At 40.2% G+C, this 24,736-nt stretch overlaps 2 protein-coding genes across 4 annotated transcripts; one reads left to right on the top strand and one right to left on the bottom strand.

Moving 5' to 3' along the window:
- Positions 1-1,090: 1,090 nt before the first annotated feature.
- On the bottom strand, positions 1,091-19,720 carry bend4 (BEN domain containing 4). Of its 3 annotated transcripts, none has more exons than XR_015777217.1 (8): positions 19,588-19,720; positions 14,527-15,291; positions 9,663-10,238; positions 7,874-7,965; positions 7,679-7,705; positions 6,617-6,857; positions 2,957-3,812; positions 1,091-2,914 (listed from the first exon to the last, which is right to left on the bottom strand). XR_015777217.1 is itself a non-coding variant. In XM_042492769.2 (7 exons), exons 2-7 carry the CDS (start codon positions 14,996-14,998, stop codon positions 3,580-3,582), a joined length of 1,641 nt encoding a protein of 546 aa, XP_042348703.1. In that variant the 5' UTR covers positions 14,999-15,291; positions 19,588-19,720; the 3' UTR covers positions 1,091-3,579. The 3 variants fall into 3 exon arrangements, 1 of the variants encoding a protein (XP_042348703.1); XR_015777218.1 differs by having other exon boundaries at positions 1,091-2,872; XM_042492769.2 differs by having other exon boundaries at positions 1,091-3,812.
- On the top strand, positions 19,686-24,031 carry shisa3 (shisa family member 3). The gene is made up of 2 exons (XM_042492771.2): positions 19,686-20,456; positions 22,793-24,031. Exons 1-2 carry the CDS (start codon positions 20,186-20,188, stop codon positions 23,365-23,367), a joined length of 846 nt encoding a protein of 281 aa, XP_042348705.1. The 5' UTR covers positions 19,686-20,185; the 3' UTR covers positions 23,368-24,031.
- The last annotated feature ends 705 nt before the right edge of the window (positions 24,032-24,736 follow it).

The following is a 24,736-nucleotide window of genomic DNA, read 5'->3' as shown; positions in this document are numbered from 1 at the left end:
AAGCCATGTGTATGACAGTATGGCTTGTGAACAAAATTCATGTGCTGACCACTGATTGCAAATAATGTAATCTCCAATTATTTAAAATAGACACGGTATGAATGCCAATCGCCACAGTGAAGATTGGCATTGTATATATCTGCAAAACACATGTACTTTACATTTGTTCATTATTATCTAGCAGATACATTATGTTTCTTTATGTTTAAAGAAACAGGCACAAAAACCTCTATGTTATTGTTCGGAAAAGGTCATGTTTTGGCTTACAATATCCACTTTTGGTGGAGATAAAGTAATGGTCACCAAAAAAAAAAAAAAAAAAAAACATATTTAGAGGCTAAATAGCCTCTGGAAATGCTGTGATAAAAAAATAACTGTTTTAACTGTTTGTTAGTCTCAAACAGCGGTGTGGATTACGTGTTATGCCATTCATCATCGCCTTCAATTCACGCTGACAAAGTCCTCAACCAACATTAGTGTGTGGGGCCCATGCGGGTAGTAAATGGGATGTTCCAAAGGTTCCATACTGGCCCCATGCCAACTGTCCACATGCATGAGTTTACCCAAATGGGCCCCTGGAGATGCCCAGGTAACCCTGGTATAATCCCCTGGTAACCCTCACATAATCCATGTGCGGCCCACCATGTGGGCAACTGGCATGGGGCCAATATGGAGCCCTTAGAAAATCCCATACAGGACCCAGTTTTCATCCCATTTACCACCAACATATAAATGCATCAGCTCAGATATTTTGCGCCACCGTAGATAGTAGATATAAATGTATGAAACATACAAATGTAACATATCAGTGGTTTTCTGAAAAGTGCTGTGCCAATGCTGACTGGGCCGTAACGCCATATTTATACCAGTTATCTTAACTTTAAACGAGTCTTAACTATCCAATGCATCACTATCTGGAGTCATAGATGTAATGCTATTTGATTACAGAAATAAAACTGTAATGAAATCCGCGTTGTTGCCTTTAAACTGATCTATTTTACTTCTTTAATTAAAAAAAATGTCTAAAAGTAATTTTGGCCAAGTTTGCATAACAATTTTAACAGTAGATAGATCATCATCAATGTAAGCTTTCAGCTTCAGTGCTTATTTTATTTATTATAAATAAAAAACAACAGAAGCTATTAGATTTGTAAAAATCTTACGGATGTTTCACAGTGTTGATAACAGCCACTTTGAGGGAGTAAATACAAATAAACGCTCACATTCAGAACAGCAACACAACGACAGAATCCAACTGTTTAAGGTTTCTGTGGCACTTTTCTACTTGGCTTCTTTAAGAGAGAGAGAGAGAGAACACCTCACACAATACTGTACTTTATATTACACATTTACACAGCACTGTCGACGTGTCAAACTGACCTAATAAATCGGGTACATTCAAAACGTAGAAAACGGTGTCATGAAGTGAACTTACAAATACAAAGTCAACGAAAAAATGGTTAAATTCTCACTGTGGGACGACTTTAGCCCCAACGAGACAAGTGAAAGTGCAAATAAGAGCTTCAGAAAGAAAGAAGTGCTCGATTTTCTTCCCCCCTTGGTCAACAGATAGTTATTTAGAAGTGGATACTTTCTGTCGTAATGAAAAAGACAGCAACAACCCACACTGTGACTATATAACAACACACAAAACTTCAACACTTTATACTGTGGAGGTCTTGAATCAAGTTTAAGGCATTATTTTATGGCAACATTCATTCATCCTGAGTCAAAAAGTCATCTAATTGATGAAAAACTGAATACAAAATGTGATAAACTTACCTTGCAGTTGAAGACTTTTTGCGTCAGGATGAATAAAATAATCTATGATGGAGCAAAGAAAGTGCAGAAATTAGCATAAAATAGAAACAGTCTTCTTGTTTTTTCTCCACTGCTGTTATTTTTCTGCAAATCTACATATTAATGAATTGAATACTTTCATCAGTATAATATCAGTGACATAACATATGTAAAACAAATTTGGGGGATCTCATCTAACTTTTGCAGCTGTAAGGACCTCTGCAGTTATTAAGACTGTTCCGCAATATGACGCACGTTTTCTAATTGCATATCGTGAAACCCGCTGCAATAAGTTCATAACAGATCAAGCCTGGACCAAAACTTCTTTTAAGGTGCGCTACATCTGAGCACATTGCAAAGTCTTTGAATGCACTTTTGACACAATAGATCTGATTCAATTATGAAAAACAAATGAGGATGCAAAGTGCAAAACTACAGGTAACAAAACTGGACTTTCTCAGAGGCACTCCTGTAGAAGGGCTCGCAAGTAAAGGTGCTTCGCCAATGACGCAGAATTTGGCAGAGAAATATTAAATGCTACTTTCTGTGATGAAGGGTGCTACGTATGGAAGCCTATCGCGCCTATCCTGAAGTCATCCTAATGAGTAACTTTCTCAAAATCATGACTTAGTATCTGAAAATAAAGAGAAACTGTCTCAAAATAATGCTTTAGTATCTCAAAATAATGCAAAACTTTTCAAAATAATGACTTGGTATCACAAAATTATGAGGAACTTTCTCAAAATAAGTACTCAGTATCTCAAAATGAGAGACTACCTCAAAACGATTTAGTGCCTAATAAAATAATGAGAAACTTGAAATGAAATACTATTCCAAAAGATGAAAAACTTTCTTAAAAAATAGAAACCCTGTCAAATAACTCGAAACTTTTTCAAAAATAATGACAAAGTATCTCAAAACAATGAGAAAGTTCCTTAAAATAATGATTAATGCTCTCAAAATGCTGACTTAGTATCTCAAAATAACAGAAAACTTTCAAAATGCTGACTTAGTATCTCTAAATGAGAAACTTTCTCAAAATAATGATTTTGTATCTCAAAATAATGAGAAACTTTCTCAAAATAATGATTTTGTATCTCAAAATAATGAGAAACTTTCTCAAAATAATGATTTTGTATCTCAAAATAATGAGAACTTTCTCAAAATAATGATTTTGTATCTCAAAATACTACCATAGTATCTCAAAATATTGACATAAAAATCAAAATACTTAAAAACCTCCTAAAAAGTAATGACGTATCTTAAAAATTATGACTGTTTCTCAAAATCGTTCTCAAAAAGGCTGACTCATTATTTTGAGAAAGTTTCTCATCATAATGAGTTACAGGATCTTTCTTCCATCACAGATGGGCTTCCACAGAGCACAGTGTCAGTGATGGATAGAACAAGTCTCTAACTTGAGTAACATTAACATAAAATTTCTTCCTGATGACCAAACAAACAGAAAAATTCCACTGATAGTAACGTGGCTGCTCAAAACATCAAAACATAGAAAAAGTAGCAAATGGAAGACTAAAATTTTTAAAATTTAAAACAGCTTAAGAGTCATATTTTGACTAAAGGAAACTGTCGGTATAAAAATGGCAGAAAAGCTACAAACTATTCAAACTGGTTCAGAGCGACTGTAGTTATATTCTGTTTGATAAACTTCTGGAATGTTTTCTTCACTGTGTAAAGTGACAGGTTAAGGTCAGTGTTTTGGGATATGTTGTTGTACAGCTACATTTCAGGCATTTGTCTTTTATTTCTCCTTTGACTTCAGTCCGACTGGCCGTTCTGGCAGCCTTTTAAATACAGTTCGTCCTGTGACAGGTGTCCATCAAAGCCGTCCATATAGAGGCTGCTGGTGCTGCTGCCGCTGCTGCTCAGGAACGTACCGACCGCTCGGCCCTGACGAGCGTGACCGACTGCGTCGCTGAACACTTTGTTGATCTGCTCCTCGGAGGGCATCCACCAGTCTGGGTTTGAGGCACAGTGCATCCGGATGAACTCTGGCAAGAAGATTTTCAATCAAAGAAGATTAAAAATATCAAAGCAAGCCTTCGTTTGTACCGGGAGTCGACAGGAGTGAGGTTTTAAGGATGACGCCAGTTGTTTTTTGACGTAATACTTTTTAACTTCACTTAACATGTGTCACACAAACTGTGACACTTGGACTTAAATCGTTCAGGTGAAACTGGCATTACAGGTTTAATGCTCTATTTTACATAGAACTGGATTTTCTGTATATGAGACATCTCATCATCTTAAAGAGTTTCTGATTTATATTTTTTATATTAACAATATATGCATTAACAATGTAAAACCTTATCACCTGAATCTGCAGCTCTCCTCTTTTTATATGAGCTTTATCGCTTGTTTTGGATCATTGTTTAGCTGTCAGGCTGCAACTTTACTGTTCTGATTCACTCTGTGCTGATTTTTGCCGGAGCAGGTGGCTGTTGTCAGAAAAAAAGCTCTAAAAACTGACAGCACTATGCACTCAGCAGAAAACATCAGACAGACAGTTAGTGACCAGCTGGTAAGCATAGTGGAGCATTTAGCAGTTAAAGAGGCAGACGTACCCCTCAGGAGTTGGTAGAGACCAAAAACGGAGCTAAAAGAGAGTGAATAATGGACTTACCTTCAACAAGTTGGCAGACACACGACTCTAAATATATTTTTATGTTGCTTGTTAGCTGCTGGATGTGTAAATCAGCAGCTATTTGACAACATATTCACTTTATCATGTTAATCAAGTTGTACACATATTTCTATTTTTATATTTTACCTTACATTCTAGTTTTATACATTATATCGTATCTAAAGGCACAGTTTTATATTTTACATACTTTACACACTCAGCACGTTATTCATATTGTAATTTAAATATTTATATATTAGTGCTAATTATATATTACTGTATTTCTTTATATTATCTTTTTACACACTTACATACTTCACATATACATACTTTTAAAGATGTATATATTGAAAAATTTACATATTGTGCTAATTGTTTACTATTACTGTATATCTATTTTCACATTTATATTTTTATATACTTGTGCTTGTACTTATTTCTACTTGTGATAATTATTGATGCTTGCATCAGAGCGACTGTAAACCACAATTTCACCCTGGGGATCAATTAAGTATTTCTGATTCTAAAAAGCGATATGTCAGTGTTGTAATCACAACTTGTTTTTGCTGCCCCCAAGTGGCTGAAAAATTATTGCAGCTTTAACAATAATAAATTGTGAGACCATAACAAATATGTGAGACAGTTTGCAGTGGAGATGAATTAATTTGTGGTGCAATTGTTAACTTAATGGTAGAGTCAGACGCTCTCTGTCTCAAAGGGATACTTTGCCGATTTTCAGTCAGCTTTGTATCGTAACAATGTGGGCAGTATGTGTAAACAAACTGTGGTAAACTTCCCCCCATCTTATCTGTGCACAGATCTCCCTGCTCCCAGCTCACCTGGTGCATTTTCTGCTGGCCCTAGGACTGCTGCTTCAACTGCAGATTGTACTTCCCATTTTCATATGCCAACAGAGCTGCCTCTCTCTCTCAAACTCAGAAAACTGAGCTCAAACAGTAAAACTACCCAGCGCTGATTGAACATACACCAAGTTTCTGTTATTGCCTATTTCTCACCTGATATGTCAACATATTTTAGTGCACTGTTAAGCCGTAGCGTGAGAGTTTGTGAGCAGAAAGTGGCCACAATTCTGTTTTTTTCTGTAAAAACACAAGCTGAAACAACTGAGCTCAAATGGTAAAACTTAACAGCCCTGATCTCAACCAAGATTCTGTCACTGAGTTGCATGTTTCTTGCCCCAAATGTTTTCAAAAAACGTATTTTAGCTTATCATTTCACTGTATTTAGAGTCTGTTTGTTACTATCCAGCCGCCATATTGTTTTCTGACAGGCTATTTAAATTACATCACCCACTAGCGGGAGTGTTTATTGGGCTCTTGCGGTGCAGTTCATTCTGGTAGTTTTATGTTTTCTACCTCTACCACAGCCCCTTTCTTCTGTTTTCTCTGGTCATGTGGCACCAATATTCAAAAGCGTCTTTTTAGTTTTTTACTGCATAGACATACTGGTTTTATGAGAAGACGATCTCTCCAGCAGAAAAAAAACCACTTTGAAATGCCTTGTTATTGAAAGGTGCAATGATGAGTTGTTGCAGGAGAGGAAAAAGAAACAAAACATGAATTTTGATCAGTTGAATCTGATCAGGAAAACTGAAAACACGTGACCTCGAATGTCTGAGATCATGTTTTCTTGCCATGTGAACACAGACTCAGTTTCGTGTTGTTATGAGCCCGTAAACACTGAGCTCACTTTCTGGTTACTGCTGCTTTTTAACTCTGAAACATTGGCTGTAAAACCGGAGTACTCTTATAAGCGTGGCACCACATCATTCAAACCACACCGACATTTTAAACGCAGACATCTGACAGAGCGTCTGGCTGTGGGACAACTGTAAGACTTCTACAAGTGTTTCAGTTACACTTAACCCTTTAAAACCTGAGCAAAATGAGTTGATTTCTTTCAAAAACATGGGAAAAAGTCAACGTAACAAGACATGGCTTAAAAATGTGCAAGAAATTAGTAAGAATGAAAATAAGTTTAAAAAGAAAACGAAAAGTAAAAAAAACAAACAAGAAAATTCCCCCCAAAAGTGCAAAAAAATGTATATTTTTTGTTTTGTTTTGTTAATTTTACATGTTCTAAATACATATCTACCAAAACAAATATCTATTAAGCATAATACAAACACTACAGACTTTTTTCCCCGTGTACCTCTGAGGCAGCTGACTTTGACGGGGTTGAGCGGCCGTCTCTCCAGGCCTGGGTCTCCTGAGTGGACTGAACGCTTCCTCTTGCCCAAACCGCAGGAGAACTTGAGCTCGTCCGTGGTGAAGACGAAGCGAATCAGGTACCGCAGCAGCCGCCTGCCGTCTTTCTTAGAGGAGTTGACGGCTTCGTCCCACTGTTTATTAGAGATGAAGAGAGGGTAGTTCTCCAGGAGCTGTTTACTGCCCTGCAGGGGGGAGGAGGACAGAAGGTGTGAGGATCAAACGGAGCTCAGGTGTGTCCATCACCTTACTGCACCATGGGTTAACTCCTCCTGCAGCCTCACAGGGACCCAAATTTGACTGCATTGTCTAGTTTTGAAAGCTTTGAAAATGCCGTTTAATTTTTATTTGATTTTTAAATGTATTTGGAACATGTAAAAAAAAAAAAGGAAAATGATACACAAACAAGCAGACAGACAAAAAAAGTAATATTTACAGACAATGAAAAACGCAAAACAAAAACACATGACTTGGGTTACACATTCAAAAAGGAGTGAGAAGCACAAACTTAATTAACCCCACCCCTTCTCCATAAATCACTGAATTTGATAAACCAGCTAATTTCACTAAACATATATGCATACACCCACATACCCAAAATCAAATAACAACATTACATAGTATTTATAGAAAAAAGAGGAAGATAAACTAGAAGAAAAAGCAAATATTGAGTAACCAAATAAATAAATAAACAGTAACCCCTGTTGTCAAACATCCTCTTCATCCCTGAGCCTCGTCAAAATCATGTTTTTATTTCTTATTTTAAACTGGTTTATGTTTAGAAAATGTTTTAGCTGTTTCATTGTTTAACTCCACAGATAGACATGCAAAAACTTTTCCTGGTCGTACATAACCCCTTATTTTAAGAAGTGAAACAGCATCTAGTGTCAATTTTAATAATTTTCCACCATTTTCACTGGCAGAAATTACAAACATATATACCAAAATCCTTTATGTTCTTAAAAAACAACAGAATTTATTTGAATAAAATAATAAAAAAACAGACCTCAAAGACTGTTTGCCGTTCTTCTTCCTGCAGGGACAGAAATGATCTTTAATTACACATTTTCACACCACTTAACTGCATAATTAACACAATGAAAAAGTTAATAATCAAGGGATGGATGTGATCTGATATTTTTACACTTTAACATATGCTGCTTATCACACATTCTTTAAATAGTGGTGGATGATTCCTCACCTCGGTGAGCTGCTCCTCCGGCATCGGCTGGACCAGCTGGTTGTGAAACTCAAGAACAGTCTTGAAGTAGTCGAGAACATTTTGACAGGGAACTGTGCAAAAACACAATGTGAGAAAGATTAAAGCCCATTTTTAAATTTCCCTGCAGCGAGCACAGAGACCAGGGTGTAACTTAACAACAGTAATCCAGCACCGTGCAGATAGAATGAGCCGGTTTAGTGCAAATTAGGTTAAGGTGACACCGGGGAGCTCCGAATGCTTTGGGGAGAGCAAAAAAAAGTTCATAAAAATAGATGCTATTAAGACTGTTGCCCCAAACTCTGTGATGCATTAAGACAGCGAGAGCATGTGGCTCTCTGCAACTGATGACACACAAAAACTCAACCCAAATAAAAGATGGCTGCATGGATGTGTAGGTTGGATATCAATTCATGCAGAGATACAAACTATCTTACTGAGATATACAGACAGGTGATAAATTAAAGGTCCAGTTTGTAGGATTCAGGAGGATACATCGGCCGAAACGTAACATAATATAATAAGTATGTTTGCTTTAGTGTATAATCACTTGAAAATAAGAACTGCCGTGCTTTTGTTACTCAGAATGAGAGGTTAATATTTACATATCGAGCCGATCCTCGTCCACCGAGTCCACCATGTTGTTCTACATTGGCCCAAAACAGACAAACCATCACTGGCTCCGGACAGGGCCAATTAAGTTTCAGCATCGGCCTCCGTAGTTAGAAGCCCCTCAGTGGGCAGCGTTGGCAAAACCCTCATCTTTCACGTGAAACTGCTCTATTCTGTGTTTTTACTGGTTTAAATCAGCTGGTCGGTCTGTTTTAGAGAGGAAGAGACCTCGAGAGAGTTCACACTTGGCACAGGAGACGTTTCAGCGGGGTGCAATCTGCACCCTCACTGCTGGACGCCACTATGTCCTACACACTGCTAATTCAAAGCACTTCAGTAGATGAGTGAAACAGTCACTTAATCGATCGACATAAAATGAATGTATTTTGTTCATAAACTTTGATTGTTGTTTTTAGCCATGTCAGCTGCGTGGTTTTGGAGATGCCAGTTTTTCCCCCCCTATTTTGGTTATTTTTGTAAACCGGGATGGGGGTGTGGGTGGGCATCTGTGTAAATGACAATCAGCATGTCTAATTACTATATTTTGAAAACATGAATAAAGTTGCAATCAATAAATAAATAAATATCAACAACTCTGCACAAACAAAACCCCTCCAAATGCTCTTTCAAAAGACTACAGTTTATAAAATGAGTGCAGACCCTCTTAGCTCCTGTGTTTAGACTGCTGCTAAATACATCAGGTAGATATTATAATGATTCTGTTAGATACAGGTGAAGATATGTGATGAAATAGTATAAAAAAGTATTTTATCCCTTTATCAGTTAACCCTTTAAACTTAGGGCGCAGGAGGGTGCAACATAAGGGGCAGTGTTACATATATTTCAATGCACTTTATGTCCATTTCTTCCCTATGTAAGTATCTTTATGTGGCAGCCTTTATGTCAAAGACACATTTCCTAGTGACAAATAAAGTAATCTTAAATCTTGATCAACTACTTGATGACTACCATAAAACAAAAATGCATTATTATACATTAAACCAGAGCTGTTTTTAAGTCCAAGTCAAATCTCAAGTCTTTCAAATTTGAGCAGCTCTTCAGACAGACTCTCTGGTGAAAAGCGTTTGTGGAGGAACGACTCCTCTCCTTTAATTTGTCACCAATCGTCCCACAGAATACATCACTTTCACTACTGCACCTGGGATATTCTCCAGTTTGTTGCGCAGCTCCTCGTTCTCCTGCTGCAGCGACAGCACCTCCTGCTCCAACTCCAGGCAGCGTGGACAGCAGCTCTCCTCCTCCTCTTCCTCCTCAGGCAGCGTGGACGACGGGTGGCCGTACGACTCCGATGGAGTCGGCGAGCCCCAGCCTCCCAGGTTGTGTCTTGGAGGAGACACCCCCGAGCCGGGCTCCGCCAGCGGACACTGCTCGTCCTCCAGACCTGCAGCCAGATGTTGCTGCTGCTGCGGCTGCGGCCCTGAGAGCAGATAGTTCTGTAGGGAGTCTGTGAAGATGCGGAGAACAGCAGAGGTCTGTTGTTGGTTCAAATGGCTTTGTTGGGCCTCCTCCTCCGGGTCTGTGGTGGACGAGCTCTCTTCAAGTTTGGACTTCCCTAATGAGGAGCAGTGAAGCCCCTGCACCTCCCCTGGCCCGTCCTCCAGCTTGATGTTGGAGGTGAGTGAGGAAGAGGAGGGCTCCAGGAGACGGCCATTGTTGAGGAGGCTGAGGACTCGGCTACACTGCTGGGCGAAGGCGTCCAGGATGAGACGATTCTCTGCAGCGGAGAAAAATCAGGATGTCAGAGACAGTGGCGATTAACATTAACTATAGGTCTACTGTGTTCATAGATTTAGAAACTTGAGGTTCAAGGTTAATTTTTGACCTTGGAAACAGCAGCTGACAACAAAAAATCAACTAAAGATCTATTTAGTAGCCTTTCTGGAGCTTTTGACTGCATCACATGGTCTTCATCAGCAAAATGATTTTCACTTGAGAGCAGCAGATGTTCAAACTTTGTGAGAAGTCCTACTTATGTGCACCAACAATTCTGCGACAGCCAAGCAAACATAATCTGATGATGAAGATCATGTGATGTAGTCAATAGCTCCAGAACTGTGACTTAATTGATCTTTTCTTTGTTTACTATTTTCCGGCTTTGATAGACTTAATTCTCTGCACTAAAACAGAGTGATTGAAAAAGCACTCAGACGTTTTCCCAAAGTTAAAGGATCATTAATCCTTAACAAGTAGAAGTTGTTGGGTACAAAAATGTACTTAGTAAAAGTAAAAGTACTTGTTCTACAGAAAAGTGGCTCCTGTGTTATATTATTATACATTAGACTGTTAATATTGACGTATGAACGTGTAGGCAACATTTTACTGCTGTAGTTGGTTGAGGTGGAGCTATTTTCAGTGAATTCATATCCAGTTAGGTTGTTTTCGTTCAGCGGTTTCCCCCGTAGGAGTCGGACCCAGTCATAAATAAACCTGAAGGGTTGTGACAAGACTGATGGGGTTGAAAAGAAGAAAAAACAGGTTTTGCAACACAAATCTGTATTCATATTTTGGACTGCTATCTAATCTGTGCTTCACCTCTTTGGGCCTTGAAAATGTATTTACTTAAAGTGTCTATTTGCACTCATGTGAGAGTAGTCACACTGCAGCAATTCTTCAGCTATTTACTTACATCCCTTTGACGCGTTATCACAGAGCCCACTGTGTGCTGTGATCGGCTTGTGCCGGTTACGTAGAGGCGTCAAGGTCAGAGGCAGTTAGGGCAAGGACAAAACGGTCATGGTTTGGCTTAGTACTGGCCAAACTCAGAAACTTCTTCAGATTAAAACTGTAAATCTACAAGAAAAAAATCACCAACTGACTGCCAGAAAGTTAGGCGACGTTGTATAAATCGACCACAGTGCATGGAGGGAGCAAGATGAGTAACTTGCTGTGGGTGAATGGGTCAAACAAAGGACTTTGACACAACAGACAGCAGTTTGAGACCATGTGAGTCAATGGTGGCTTATTATTTCCAGTTTTCAGGATGCATAAAGCTGCTGTATGCACACTGTGTACTTTACAAATTAGCTGCATAGACCTCAGATTTTGATACTGCAGGAATACACACCCGGGCGCAAATAGCATTGTTGGCTACAGACACCTGGGTGCCTGCCTCTGCCATGATGCCATATAGGCCTGCACCCAGGTGTAAATAGCCTACGTGGCTATTTACACCTGGGTGCAAATAGCATTGTTGGCTACAGACACCTGGGTGCTAATACCATCTGCTGAAAATAAATCAGAGGGTTTGTGAGATGATTAATGGGGTAGAAAAACAGAGGAAAATAGGTTTTGCAACACAAATTTGTATTTATATTTTGGACTGTTTTCTAATCTGTGCTTTTATTGTGAAATATTGGATGATTTAGGCCTCAAAAACATGTTTAATGAAGACGTGAGAAGTTTGGAGGGGCCGTTTGTCTTTAGTGGAACTCGTCAACAAGGAACCCTAACTAGACTGCTCTTATTGTGAAGGGTCCATGAGTCAAAGACGTTGGGATTCACTGATTTTGTTCATTGCATTTAATCGTGTGTTTTTAATGATGGATCTAAATCCGAAAAGTAACCAAGAAGTTCTGCTGTTAAAGAAATGCAGAGGTGTAAAGAGTACGAATTTTATTTCTGAAATGTAGTAAATTAGAAGCAGAAAGTAGCAGAGAACAGAAGTATAAGTACCTCAAGAGTACAGTACTTCAGTGATGTAGTTGCTTTTCTATAGGAGAGCAGCAGACACACTTGTGGAAACAATACGAGTGACTTTATGTTTTGTCCTCCTCTTGTTTTGTGTCTTTCTGCCTGCTTTCTCTCTCTTTTTCACCCAGTCTTTTTGTGGCAAAGCTCTCCACATAAAGTCGGCTCCTCTGCTCATAGAAATGTCAGCTTGATTATGCTGATTTATTCAGATGTCAATAAACTCTAAAGTCACAGTATCTGCTGCGGCCCAGCAAAGGGAATCAGCACGGAGCTATTGTCCGGAAACGAGCCTCAGTGTACAGTTTCCCTGGTAGTCTGGGCACGTCTCAATGAGATGATCTCACACATACCTCCATGTAATGATTATGAGTCCACTGTCCTCACACACACACACACACACACACAAATACACACACACAGGCAAAATGAGTTCTAGGCGGCCACTGCTGCGTTGCCACTCGCTCAGACGTGTCTATCAGCCTGGCGCAGATGTGTCGCATTTATTAATATGCGTGCTGTCTCTGTTTACCCGTCGAGATGTATCTGATAGCATTCGCCTTCACCCTGCACCCCCCACCCACCAGCCGCCACCACCCTCCTCTCCTCTCTCACCAGTTCTGTGAGCTGAGAGCCTCATAAAATTTCATTAAAAACAACACGCTCGGCAGAGGCAAATTTATGAGCCCCATTTATTTTAATCACAACTCTTTGGGAACGGCTTTTCAATGCAATTTGTGTTATTGTGTGCTGAACTGATTGCTGAGTCCAAGGGGTCTCTGCTGCCTCTCCTCATGAGGAGGGCATCAAGTTTTTTTTCCCCTTCTTTTGCTGCCATGAGAGGGACATTAAGTTGCTCCCATCGTGCAGATAAAAAGCACTCTGATGTGTCATTATCAGTAAGAATGCACGACACGTTTAGCGTGGTGCATTTTGTGTAATATGAGCGGGGGAAATATGGTTTTGTGTGATTGTTTCATGAGTGAAATCAGGGCCACGTGCACACCAGAAGGGTTGCAAACAATGGGTCATCAGCACTGAAAGAATAAGGCTGCTCTTTCACAGATTGGAGAGGGTTTAAGATATGATACAAATGCCTATTTTTAGATCAAACCGGTGATACTTCATGCTCACATTTGCCAATTCCCCTGTAGTTAATACAGTGCAACCTGAGCTCGCTCTGAACCCTCGATCGTCTGTGAAAGCAACAATAACCGGCAGCAAATTGAGCCTCTGCTTCCAGCGGTGATAAAGAGATTAATATCTGATTAGAGGACGAGATGTAATGTTTAATTTCTTAACTGACAGGATTAGGTTCATTGCTTTCATCTTAATGTTGGTTCCCATGGACCCGCCCTCCACACGGGGAGCACATTTCTCCCTGAGCCTGCACAGCCCCTCTAATGAACCGCAGCTGAGGAGGAAAAATTAGCAGGGAACAATGTGTTTCAACCGGAGATTGAGAAGGCCCTTCTTGCACATGCACACACACAAGTATATATACACACACACACACACGGACCACAATTTTTAGCACATGCACGCAGGAGATTCAATCATGACTGCTCTCATTACAGAAGCAAATCAATCACTGCTGACAGGAAGAAAAAAAGAAGCAAAAACATGCAAGTGAACAAAAGTAAGCATGCATGATAATGGATTTTTTTTGCCAATATCCAATATGCCGATATAAAAACAACCCATTTGGCTGACACTGATATTGATATATCCACATTTATTCTCCCTGAATTTAGTGATCAATTCTCATCTGTAGTGGAATTAACATCATAATGTGCATACTCTTATTGTGATGGCCCACCAGCAGATGGAGACATGAAATACAATTCTTTTCAATATGTGTAATATTCACTCATTGTGCAAAAAAAAAAAGACAAATACTTAAACTTAGGGTTGATGTTTTGTTCATGTTCACTTTGTCAAAAACAAAAAAAAGAGTCAGGTTTTGAGATAACCAGAAATCAGCATGTGGGCCGATTCTGATATTTAATTTTAAAGCCAATATCTGCACATACCGATGATACCGTGCCGATATTATCGTGCATCCCTAAACAAAAGAGATGCATGATTTTTAGTGACATATATTGTTCTGTGTTCCGGTCAAGTTCACTGACTCTTTGCTCAAATATCTCGGCAGAAAAAAAAAAACACACACACACAAAATATGCACCACAATCAGGACATGCAGCTCAGAAAAATCTCAACATCACAAATCAAAATAAATACCGTGGAGCAGACCTGCACGCATGTCCAGGAGCTACTCTCATCACTCACCCTGAACAAGTTTTGACACCCACCTGAGCTGATCCCGTAGCTGCAGTCAGGGGAGAATCTGGGCTCCGCTCTGCCGCTGCCGGCGCGCCTCTGCTGGGTGCCGGGGGATGCAGCCGCCGCCGCTGAGGTGGATGTCGGGACCCTGCTGTTGGGCCTGTTCTCACATGGGAAGCGATCCTGCTGCTGCTGCTGAGGCGTCGGGTGATGCTGCTGGCTGCTGCTGATAGCGACGCCGGTTTGGTGGAGCTGCAGACGCTGCTGCTGGTGCTGGTGGTGATGGTGCGGCTGGAAATGGTGAGGCTGCTCGGGATGGAAAGTGAAGTGGTGTCCGTCGCCAAACAGAGGCACCTCGACCACAGCGGACCTGTCAAAGCGCGACTTGCCAGCCGAGCGCTTGCTTTGGAAGGTTTTCAGGGTGCTGTACGGACCCCGCTGTTGTCGGCACATCTTGGGGGCGCACGGCCCCTCATCTGCGGGCTGCATCTCTCCCTCCATCCCGGCCAGGTGTCACAACGCGGGTCCGGTATCGTGCAGGCGTGCTGGTGTGACAGGCAGCTGATGAGTGGAGGATCAGATCCGTCACTGTCTGGCTCGGTATCCCTCATGCACACGGTGTGGAGGGTGGGCTCAGTTACTGACACGCCGCCGCTCCAATCCCCAGCCGGCAGCTCCGACACTGAGACTCCTCCAGAGGGAAATACAGGCGGGACTTGTGCGCCGCTGCCTGCCTCCTTTGTAGCCACCATCCACACACAGAGAACAACGGGGCGCTACAGCAGTTGTACAATCTAGAAGTGAAAAAAACGCAGAACCCAATCCCACAAATGAAAAGGCAGAGGCCATTTTGCTACTGAGCTCAGAGCATCAATGGAGCAACATGAGCGCAAATGAAAGGAAAGGACATCCACACCCAGATATGTAGGAAACCTGCAAAAAAGAAAAGAAAATGCGCAGCAAAGTAGTTCAGAGATAATCGGGCTGCGTAAAAACACCACAAATGGGGTGAAGTCAGGTAATGTGGGACATCAAGTAAAATGGGACAAATAAGGTTTAACATCTAAGGCTTTTAAACTCTTTGAAACCTGTGCAAATTAGACTGATTTATTTAAAAACATAAAAGAAGGCAATGAACACCAAAAAATCCAACACCACCAAAATCAGCAAGAAATGGTAAAGACTACAAGAAAATTACCTGAAACCTGTAACAGAATAAATGAATAAAAATAAATTAAATGCTGAAAAAAATTAATAATTTTTAATTTAAAAAACTTAATAAATAATAATTTCCCCAAGACATTTTCCATAGCTTTTCTCTTTTGTCAATTTGCTCCGGGGTTAAAATGTTTAAATACAATATCTGTAAAAGGCACCTAAAAGCATCCAAAAAAAAAGCTATGTTGCTCTAGGTTTAGAAGGGTTAAATACTGGCAGCCAGCCACCAAATGTTCTTGTGTTGTTGCTACAAATGTGATTTACATGAAACAATGATTTTTCCTGATTTGAGATATGTAATATGGACAGGACAAAAAAAACAGTGGTCTTAGAACTTAGAAGAGTAGCATGTTGGTTTTCTCATGCTGGTAATAAAATTACTGCAGCTAAAATAATAAGCGTATAAAATATATACTATATAAATACTATCATATATATATATATATATAAAGATTGTGGGATGTTGCTTTTTATTTCATCTTTGAGTTGTCATCAAAATATTTTCACAACATTTTTTTACTTTTTACGGGAAAGGGTTTGAGTGAGAATTTGATGCATGCAGATAAAATTGGGGAAAAAATAAGCTAAAATGGGACATTATGTGCCACTTCATCACATCTCAGACATTTTAAGTATTTTTGCCACTTAAAAATATCAAATCTGATGCTTTCAGTCCATGTCCATTGTAGACAATATGGCACTGAAGAAACATTAAGATTAAGATTTAATGAATTAATGACTGAACTCATAAATTTAAAAAACAAACGCGGCTGTCTCATTTTACCATAACATGTCTTTGGAGTGAGGTCGGGGTTCAGGATGTGTGTGAGGGCCCAAATTTCCTAAATGAATTTACTTAACAACACATTTTCTTGATAGAGTTACAGCAGAGAACCATGACAAGTTATAACAGTAACACTTAAGGTAGTCTGCAGATCTTTAGGTGGTTTTCTTGGTAATCTACCAAAACGTGTCCCAAATTACCCTTTAGTCTGCAGATCTAGTTATACATTTTCCAAAATATTTAAAAGACCAGCTTTCTTTAATATGAGTCAAAATTTACTTGATTTCCAAAACTCTTTGATACAATTTATAGGCGAGCTCAGCAGCTGTCTGCAGCCTCAAAGTTTGCATCACCACATGGGGGCGCCACATCAATACCTTAAACCATGAGAAGGTTTAACAGATGGAGGGATGAAAAGACCTGCTGCTGATTTACATAAATGTGTTTTTCTTCTCATTTTCAAAAACCCAGACAGGTCAGTAGTTTTTGCCTCTGTGTAATATCAAAACAAATGCAAGTGCTTAGTCAATATTTTGTCTAGACACCAAACTAAATATGTTTGTATTAACTATAATGAAAGATTTATGGGTCTATATAAAGGAATGGGCTGAATAAAAATACTGATAGACTGATGCAATAACCTTTAGGTAAACAACCAAATCATTTATTTTAGAAAATAAGGAAGCAATTGAATGCAGTGTCAGCCAACAGGTTTGCAAATTATTCTGCAAAATTTCAATATAATCTTAATTACTGCCTCTTTTTTGAATTAACCATGAATATATTCACATGCATCAAAGTGAGCCTGTGTAACTTTTGTTGGCTGTGAAGAGTGAGAATGATACAAATGGCTTAATGGTTTAGTTTGTTCATCTTTCAGGGAACTAATAATCAAACAAAAATAATAGAGTTACCTTAAAAGGCTAATTTTCACCTCGACAGGTATTAAAAAGACCAGCGACGCCCCCAGAAATGCAGTAAATCTTGGGGTAACACAGCAAAACGAAAAACCATAACAGAATTTAAGGAATTCTGTTAAGCTGTTGAGTATAGTTGAAAACTATGTCAATGTGAGATTTAAAGGTCGAGTGTGTGAGATTTAGGGGGGATTTATTGGTATCTGTGAAAACTGCAGATTGCAACAAGCTGACACTTTTTTCAGGTAGAATTTCTTCATGTTCGTTGTTCAGGAGGTTTTTAAGCAGAGTCGAATCATCCAGAGAGGTTTCTTCCTCTCTGAAACAATCTGACCACGGGAATAAAACCGATAAAAACACAGCTTTTGTGACGCTGTTTGTCACGGAGGGGCTGCGAACGCAAATGTCCCCTGCTAGAGTCGGCGTTTGGTTTGTCCGTTCTAGGCTACTGTAGAAACATGGCAGTGCAACATGTGATCTCTGTAGACGAGGACCCGCTCCCTCTGAGGCGATAAATGTCTCAGTCTAAGAGAAAAACAACAATTCATATTTTCAGGTGATTATAAACTAAAACATAGACTACTTATTATATCATATTCTATTTCTGCCAATATATTGTTGGAGTATGTAAGTATGTAACCTAAATCTCTGTAACCGAACAATGATTTCAGCTAAAGTGTGATTATAATGCTAGGATAGGGAACAAGTTTCATGTGACATGAGACCTTAAGGATCTGTCCAAGAAAGGTTAAAATTGTTATGCAATTGCAAAAATTATGAAGTGAGAATGTTGAAATTACCGTTAGAGGAATTGAAATGCTATTGTACAGGTCATTTAGGAGTGTCATGTTAAGGTCATCCGTAAACAGAGACAAAAATGAGGAAATATTTTTGTATATGAGACAAAAAAGAGAGAGTGTGGGTGTTTGGTCTCTGTGACTGAGTTCAACAGGTCATGCAGAAAAGGAAAAAACAACTCCTAAAAAGGGACTGTCCTCGAAGTTGACCAATCCAGAGAAAATGCCACGCTAAATGGGGAGCCAGATGACGAGGGGAACCAACCAGAAGATGATTCTACCTTCATTCACATTTCCTCATTGTAAATAGTATAAAGTACTGGATCAGGGAAAGACAGGTTGTCAGCATGCAGGCTGACTCGCTGATGTTATCGGCTAGGGAGATGCATTTCTGATCCAGAGCTCTGTAACTGCTCATTGCTTGCTTGAAAAAGATTCACTAAAAGGTTTGAACTAAAAATTCTAAATTTTGTGTGGACATTCAGTTATTTGCTGTTTATTGAGCTGCTTTTAAGAATTCTGAACATTGCGCTCACCCTGGGAGGGTGAGAGTTTTTCTACTTGCAGCAACCAAGAGAAAAACTCCTTCAATATCCACCTGGACCTGTGAGGAATCACATGTTGATATACTTTAGTATCTTATTTTACAGTGGATGTTTAAAAACTAATTATGTGCATAGACTAATAACAGTACAGTTAACCAATCTGGTTCCACAAAAGTCTGGTTTTAATGTGATATCTATCTGTGTTTTCATGAGTTTCATCGTTTTTCAGATAGACTGGTTGTCATTTGCCTAAAATAGACAAATATAGAGCTGTAATTTGAAAGATTGTAAGGAACGAAACATTCACTGGGGACAAGCAAGTTTAAAACAAAAACATGGAGGCAGCTAATTATTTTCAAGTATTTTCAGGAAGCAATGTGGCTGTATCCCCCCAGGCCACCCATTAATGGTGCAACTGGAAGAGACACTCCACAAAATACAGGTTTAAACACTGCAAATACCAAATAAAAAGTGGTTTTAGATTAAAATTGTGATTTAAATGGTTACAGTCGCACAAGCGGAGAAGATGAGATGTTAACAAATGGACCCAGTAAAGTTAGCTAAACTAAACTTCAGCTAACTTTAGCTTCCGGCTAGTTCACACCAAAAACACCTGCGGGCACTTCATTTCATCTAACAAGAGTATTTTCTATTTCTTACAGTTTAGGCTTTTGATTCGTTACAAGAGGATAACGTTTAGGGCTATAACGCCACTTTAGGCTAAATGTTTTCATTTATTTTCGCATGACATCGTCCATTTTGTTTGTATATTTAAGGCATTTGTATTGTTTGGTCTTAAATGTTTAAAAAATGATTGATACAAACTCACATTGTGTTCAGCTGTCCACACCTGCAGCACTGTGGGCCTCCTCTCATGCTCAATGAGCTTATTAAGATCATTTCTGCATGTTGTTTGGGCTCCTGCATGATTATGTGAATCCTTTTGCACCGCTGCGACCACCACCACCACCACCACGTGAACGCGCACGTCTCTTAATGGGAGTTACGTGCGCGCGTACACAGCCAGAGTCACAAAAGCAGCAGCTCCTCAGTGAAGTGGGCGCACAACTTCTGCACCGACATCAACAAACGACCCCAGGAGCAACTCGATGCAGAGCGGAGAGAAACGCGGAGCAGATGTGTTTGGAGGAGAAGAAAGTTGAGTGATGATATTTTAGTAACTTTAAAAAAAGAAAAGAGGAGATCAAATTAAGGATTTTCTCACATTGCAATTTGGGAACTTTTGGCTCAACACGATGGATGGTGGGAAGATGACGGTGACATAACTTTGCATCTCGGGATCGCTGCGTTTTTCTATCAATAAAAAGTAGTCTAAATGAAGAGTCTGTAACCGGGACCGACGCTCGGTGGCCGGGAGCTGCAGCCCAGCGGACGCAGGGACCCGTGAACCGCAGCGGCTTGCCGGGATGGTGCGCCTGCTGAACTGCCTGCTGCTGGGATATCTGACCTGGAATCTGCGGATATCGGACGCGCAGGGGGAGTACTGCCACGGCTGGCTGGACGCTAATGGGAATTATCACGATGGCTTCCAGTGTCCGGAGGACTTTGACACCACGGACGCCACCGTGTGCTGCGGCTCCTGCTCGCTGCGCTACTGCTGCGCGGCCGCGGACGCACGGCTGGACCAGGGCAGCTGCACCAACGACAGGGAGGTGGACAACACCGAGTTTGCAGCGCGTAAGTTTTGTAATTTCTAACATAAGTTTCATCTTACAAAATGCATTCCTTAAGTCTTCCCTAAAGTGCAGCATTTTGGCAAAACTTTGCATAAAACTGCAAAGTATTTAAGAGATTAATTAGGTTGGGTAAAAATACCACAGATACATCACTGTTACCTTAAACTAATTGAATAAAACCTGCATGTAATTATGGATGAAGTACACAGAGGCATGTTAAGTCTAATTCATGGCTTATTTAGTCTCATTTTGTCATTTTATTTGGTTTCTGCTGGGAGGTCAGAGGTCAGCTGAACATCAATAAAGACAAAATAAAGCAGGTCTCAGTGGGCACAGTTTCCAATCATCACCCTGCTGTTTTATGAAATTATAAGAAATAAAACTAAATATGTGGTGCATCTACACAAACAATTTCATCTCTACTGTTGGTACTCTTCATGTACATTTATGGTATATATTTTGGCGCACCTATTTTTTTCACATACTTGTGTACATCATAGTCCTGACTATTCTAAAACGTCTACTATTCAAGCTTTGTCGTGCTTGTTCTTTGCTGTTATGTCAGCCTTTATTGATTGACAGAGTCAGATTCCTAAAAAAAAGTGATTCTGAGTCAAATGTCTCTTGTCAGACAACAAAGGACAAAATCTGTACTATTCAACACAGTAAGGACAAAATATAAATGTTGATGCCTTTTTTTAAAGTATATGATCTGTTTTACAAGACTTGAAGTTCTTTTGTATGTAACCTTTTTATATATGAAGTTACTGTTTTTCTTTTAGTCAAGTCAAAGTTTATCAGCCCAGTATGACAAAGCATGCCTCAAAGGGCTGTGATAATAGTAACTTAAATCAATTTCAGTTTTATAGATAAAGTCCAATATCATGAATTATTATTTGCCCCAGAGGACTACAACATAAAACATCCCTTTCTTTGGACCCTCACACAGATAAGAAAAAATCCTTTAAAAAAAAAAACTTTAACAGGGGAGATGATGGTGGAAACCAAGGGACGAGAAACCGAGGAGGGATCCCTCCTCCAGGACGGACAGACGTTTCCAGCATTAATCAACCAAAGTTTCTAGTTTCCACCTTTTATCTGAGTGCCTGTGGCTTCATTTGACCTGAACTCACTGCAGATTGCTATCAGTGTGAAAAGGAAAACCAGTTATTGATGGTGCGGCCTGTCAGTAACTCAAGAAGTTTTCTTAATTCTTTACTAATCTTTAAGCAGAAATTATTACAAAACTTAACTGAAGGATAAGGCTTACACAATACAGCAATGTGTTCAAAACTTTCACACACAAGCCGGCTTATAGCGCTGTGAAACACTAAACACATTCCCTTTACGGCTCATTAATTTCCCAAACAAACCAATCATAACATAATGAGACAGAAACACCCTTTTCTTTGGCTCCTTTAAACATTTGACAGACTTAAAGTGTGACATTAACTCACTGTGAGGTGGGAAATCTTTCATAATCGGTCACTTTAACCCTCAACGTTTTCTTTAAATTTTACAAACAGATAAGCTTTGGGGCTTTAAGTGAATGCACTGTGCTCACAATTTCCTATTTTTCTTATGAAAATAAATAAACATTGGCTCATTTCCTCCCAAAGAATAAATGGGCGTCACAGAGTGTAACTTGAGCTGTTTGTGTTTTCCAGCAGGAATGTGTGTTAATAATACTACGAAGGATTTAAAACAAATGAACCGATTAAACTATGTTTAGTATCACAGTCTTAACCACCTTAAACAGCAGCCTGCAAATTTTAGTGCCCAAAAAGGTTAAACTTGAATAACTCTTTTTCTAGGATTAATAATAATAATAATACAAAAGCATTTCAGGTTTTTCATTGCAGCATTATGCCGTTATAAGCAGATTTAAGTATTAATTTATGTTTTTGTCAACGAATAAGACTTACAGGACAGCATATGTATTACTATGTATTACTACAGAGTTAAACGCAGTGGTAATAATATAAAACACTTATAATGTGTCTTTTGTGCTTCTAAATGTTAAATAGTAATTAAAGTGTTAAAAAAAATCTGTATTTTATTTTTAAATCCTGCACACAATTTTTATGCACCACTTTGTGCCTTTTCTGCATCAATTAATGTTGTACATGTCTTTAATTTTGTCAAAATCAAAGTTATCAGCTTTCATGTTTTTTGGGGGGGTACAGAAACACATGTTCTAAATACTGAGGGGTACATTTCCCCTCCACCGCCCCGAAATCTGCACCTATGCACATTTTCATAGCCTTCAGCTTTCTGTCCCATAAAGGTGTTTTCTCACTGTTGGTCCTAACCTGCCTGTGTTTCCTCCCTCCTCAGAGCCCGTCTACGTTCCCTTCCTCATGGTAGGAAGCATCTTTGTTGCCTTCGTCGTAGTCGGCTCTCTGGTGGCCGTCTACTGCTGCACGTGCCTGCGGCCCAAGCAGCCGACCCAGCAGCCCATTCGCTTCTCCCTGCGTAGTTGCCAGGGTGAAACTATCCCGATGATCCTCACCTCCGCCCCCCCGAGCCTCCGCGCCCCGTCGCGACAGTCCAGTACGGCCACCACCAGCTCCAGCTCAGCTGGAGGCGGCAGCTCCATGCGGAGGTTTTCTCTTGGAGGTCAGGGGCAGCAGCAGCACGGCTGCCTGGTGTCCGCCACCGTCTCATCATCAGCCTCCACCCCCACCCAGACCCCTCAGACTCTGCCTCCACCTCCTCCTCCCCCCTACACATCCCCACCAGCACCCATGTCAGGAGGTATGCAGCACCCGCTGCCCTCCACCCACACCCAGCTACAGCTCCACCAGCCCTCTCAGAGCGCCGGCTTCCTCCTGCCACAGCAGTACTTCTTCCCCCTGCAGCCCGACGCCTTCTCAGCAGCCAAGGGCTTTGCCGACTTCGGACAGAGCTGACAGGGTTCCCAGCAGGGGAAATAGAGGGATTACATGATTTCTAGATGGTTGGATGTGAGTCAGCGAGGACAGACACACTGCGACACAGCTGGTGGTGTTTGGGTGGAAGTCCCAGGCCGGCAGAACGGACACAGAGAGCGCGACAGGAGGACGAGGGATAAAGTACGACAAAGCTGTGTGGCCTGAGGCGCTTCCCCCTTCTGCATCACAGGACACATCAGAGTTCAACAGACCTGTTAGAGCCAGCAACAGTTTCAAACTTGTGCACTTTTGTCTTATATTGTAAACAGACCTCACTGGCCTCACATTTTATCTTTAATGCAGGCTGTTTTTTTTAAGGTGACAGCTCACAAAACAGACTAAAATCCTGAACAATTTTTCACAAACCTTCCTCAAAAAATTGAAATACTGCACCGACACTGTCACTCTGAGAGTCATGGTTACATTAGTAAAAATAGATGTTGGAAACCAGGGAGATAATTGTGTTTTTTGACAATCGCAAAGACCTCTGAAAGAGGGGAGGACTTGATACACAAAGAACATTTTACTTAAAGATGAAATGTGGACTTTTATAAGATGTTGTACAGACATTATACCCTGAGCAGGGTTGTCATATTGATTCCCTAATTTACAGCAAATAAAATGTTGTCTCTCTTCTGATAAATGTGAAGTCTGTTAAACGATATTTTTGTGCTCTGAAGGACGCCTCATCATCACTCAGACAAAAAGGAAACCGGAGCGGTCGGGCCTGCACAGCAGCTCACTACCTGTCGCTCATTCTTGCGCCAGACTTCACAGCAGGAATGCAGCGCTGAGATCAGTCATTGTCAGTGTTCAATGAGCATGGCATGGTCACAGTGTTAAAAACAACTCGCCCCAGAAATAGAGGTTTAGGTTGCACCAACAGGTATAGCAAAATCTCCACAAAGACTCCTCTGTTCTCCGGTTATCTGACTGTGAAACAGACTTGGCAATCAGCGTCTCATGAAACTTCCAGACTGGTGAGTTTGAGGATGTTAGCTGCTGCATTCAGGCTCCCTTAAAGTCTGTGACATTATCACTGTTTAACACAAAGTACAACTTACTTGCAGATTCCAGCGTTAACTTCTTCAGGTCTTGTTTATGCTCACTGCTGTCGGGTCGGACTCCGACTTTCACATTCCATGCTCTGCTTATAAAAGGAAAATACAAGTTGTGAACAAGTTTTCATGACATTTCCTAAATCTTTTTTGGACAGGAATTATCTTTCATGTCTTAGCCAAGCCTCAAAAAACTTTCCATTTTTCTTGTCCAGGTTAGAGTCCTGATTATAATTCACACTGAAGGCTGTTACAAGTCTTAAAAGGTTCATTGAAATTTCTTTCCCCTT

Source organism: Plectropomus leopardus, chromosome 8, assembly GCF_026936395.1.
Source record: "Plectropomus leopardus strain MGB_pleo_1.0 chromosome 8, ASM2693639v1, whole genome shotgun sequence".
Taxonomy (NCBI): domain Eukaryota; kingdom Metazoa; phylum Chordata; class Actinopteri; order Perciformes; family Serranidae; genus Plectropomus; species Plectropomus leopardus.
The sequence above is the reverse complement of the archived record's forward strand: the minus strand, read 5'-3'. Positions and strand labels throughout refer to the sequence as shown.

Coding starts and splice junctions, on each gene's coding strand:
- bend4 (XM_042492769.2), bottom strand. CDS start 14,998: ATGGAGGGAGAGATGCAGCCCGCAGATGAGGGGCCGTGCGCCCCCAAG. Junction 7,706..7,873: donor CGGAGGAGCAGCTCACCGAG/GTGAGGAATCAT, acceptor CTGTCCCTGCAG/GAAGAAGAACGGCAAACAGT. Junction 3,813..6,616: donor CAAAGTCAGCTGCCTCAGAG/GTACACGGGGAA, acceptor TCTTCTTGCCAG/AGTTCATCCGGATGCACTGT.
- shisa3 (XM_042492771.2), top strand. CDS start 20,186: ATGGTGCGCCTGCTGAACTGCCTGCTGCTGGGATATCTGACCTGGAAT. Junction 20,457..22,792: donor CAACACCGAGTTTGCAGCGC/GTAAGTTTTGTA, acceptor CTCCCTCCTCAG/AGCCCGTCTACGTTCCCTTC.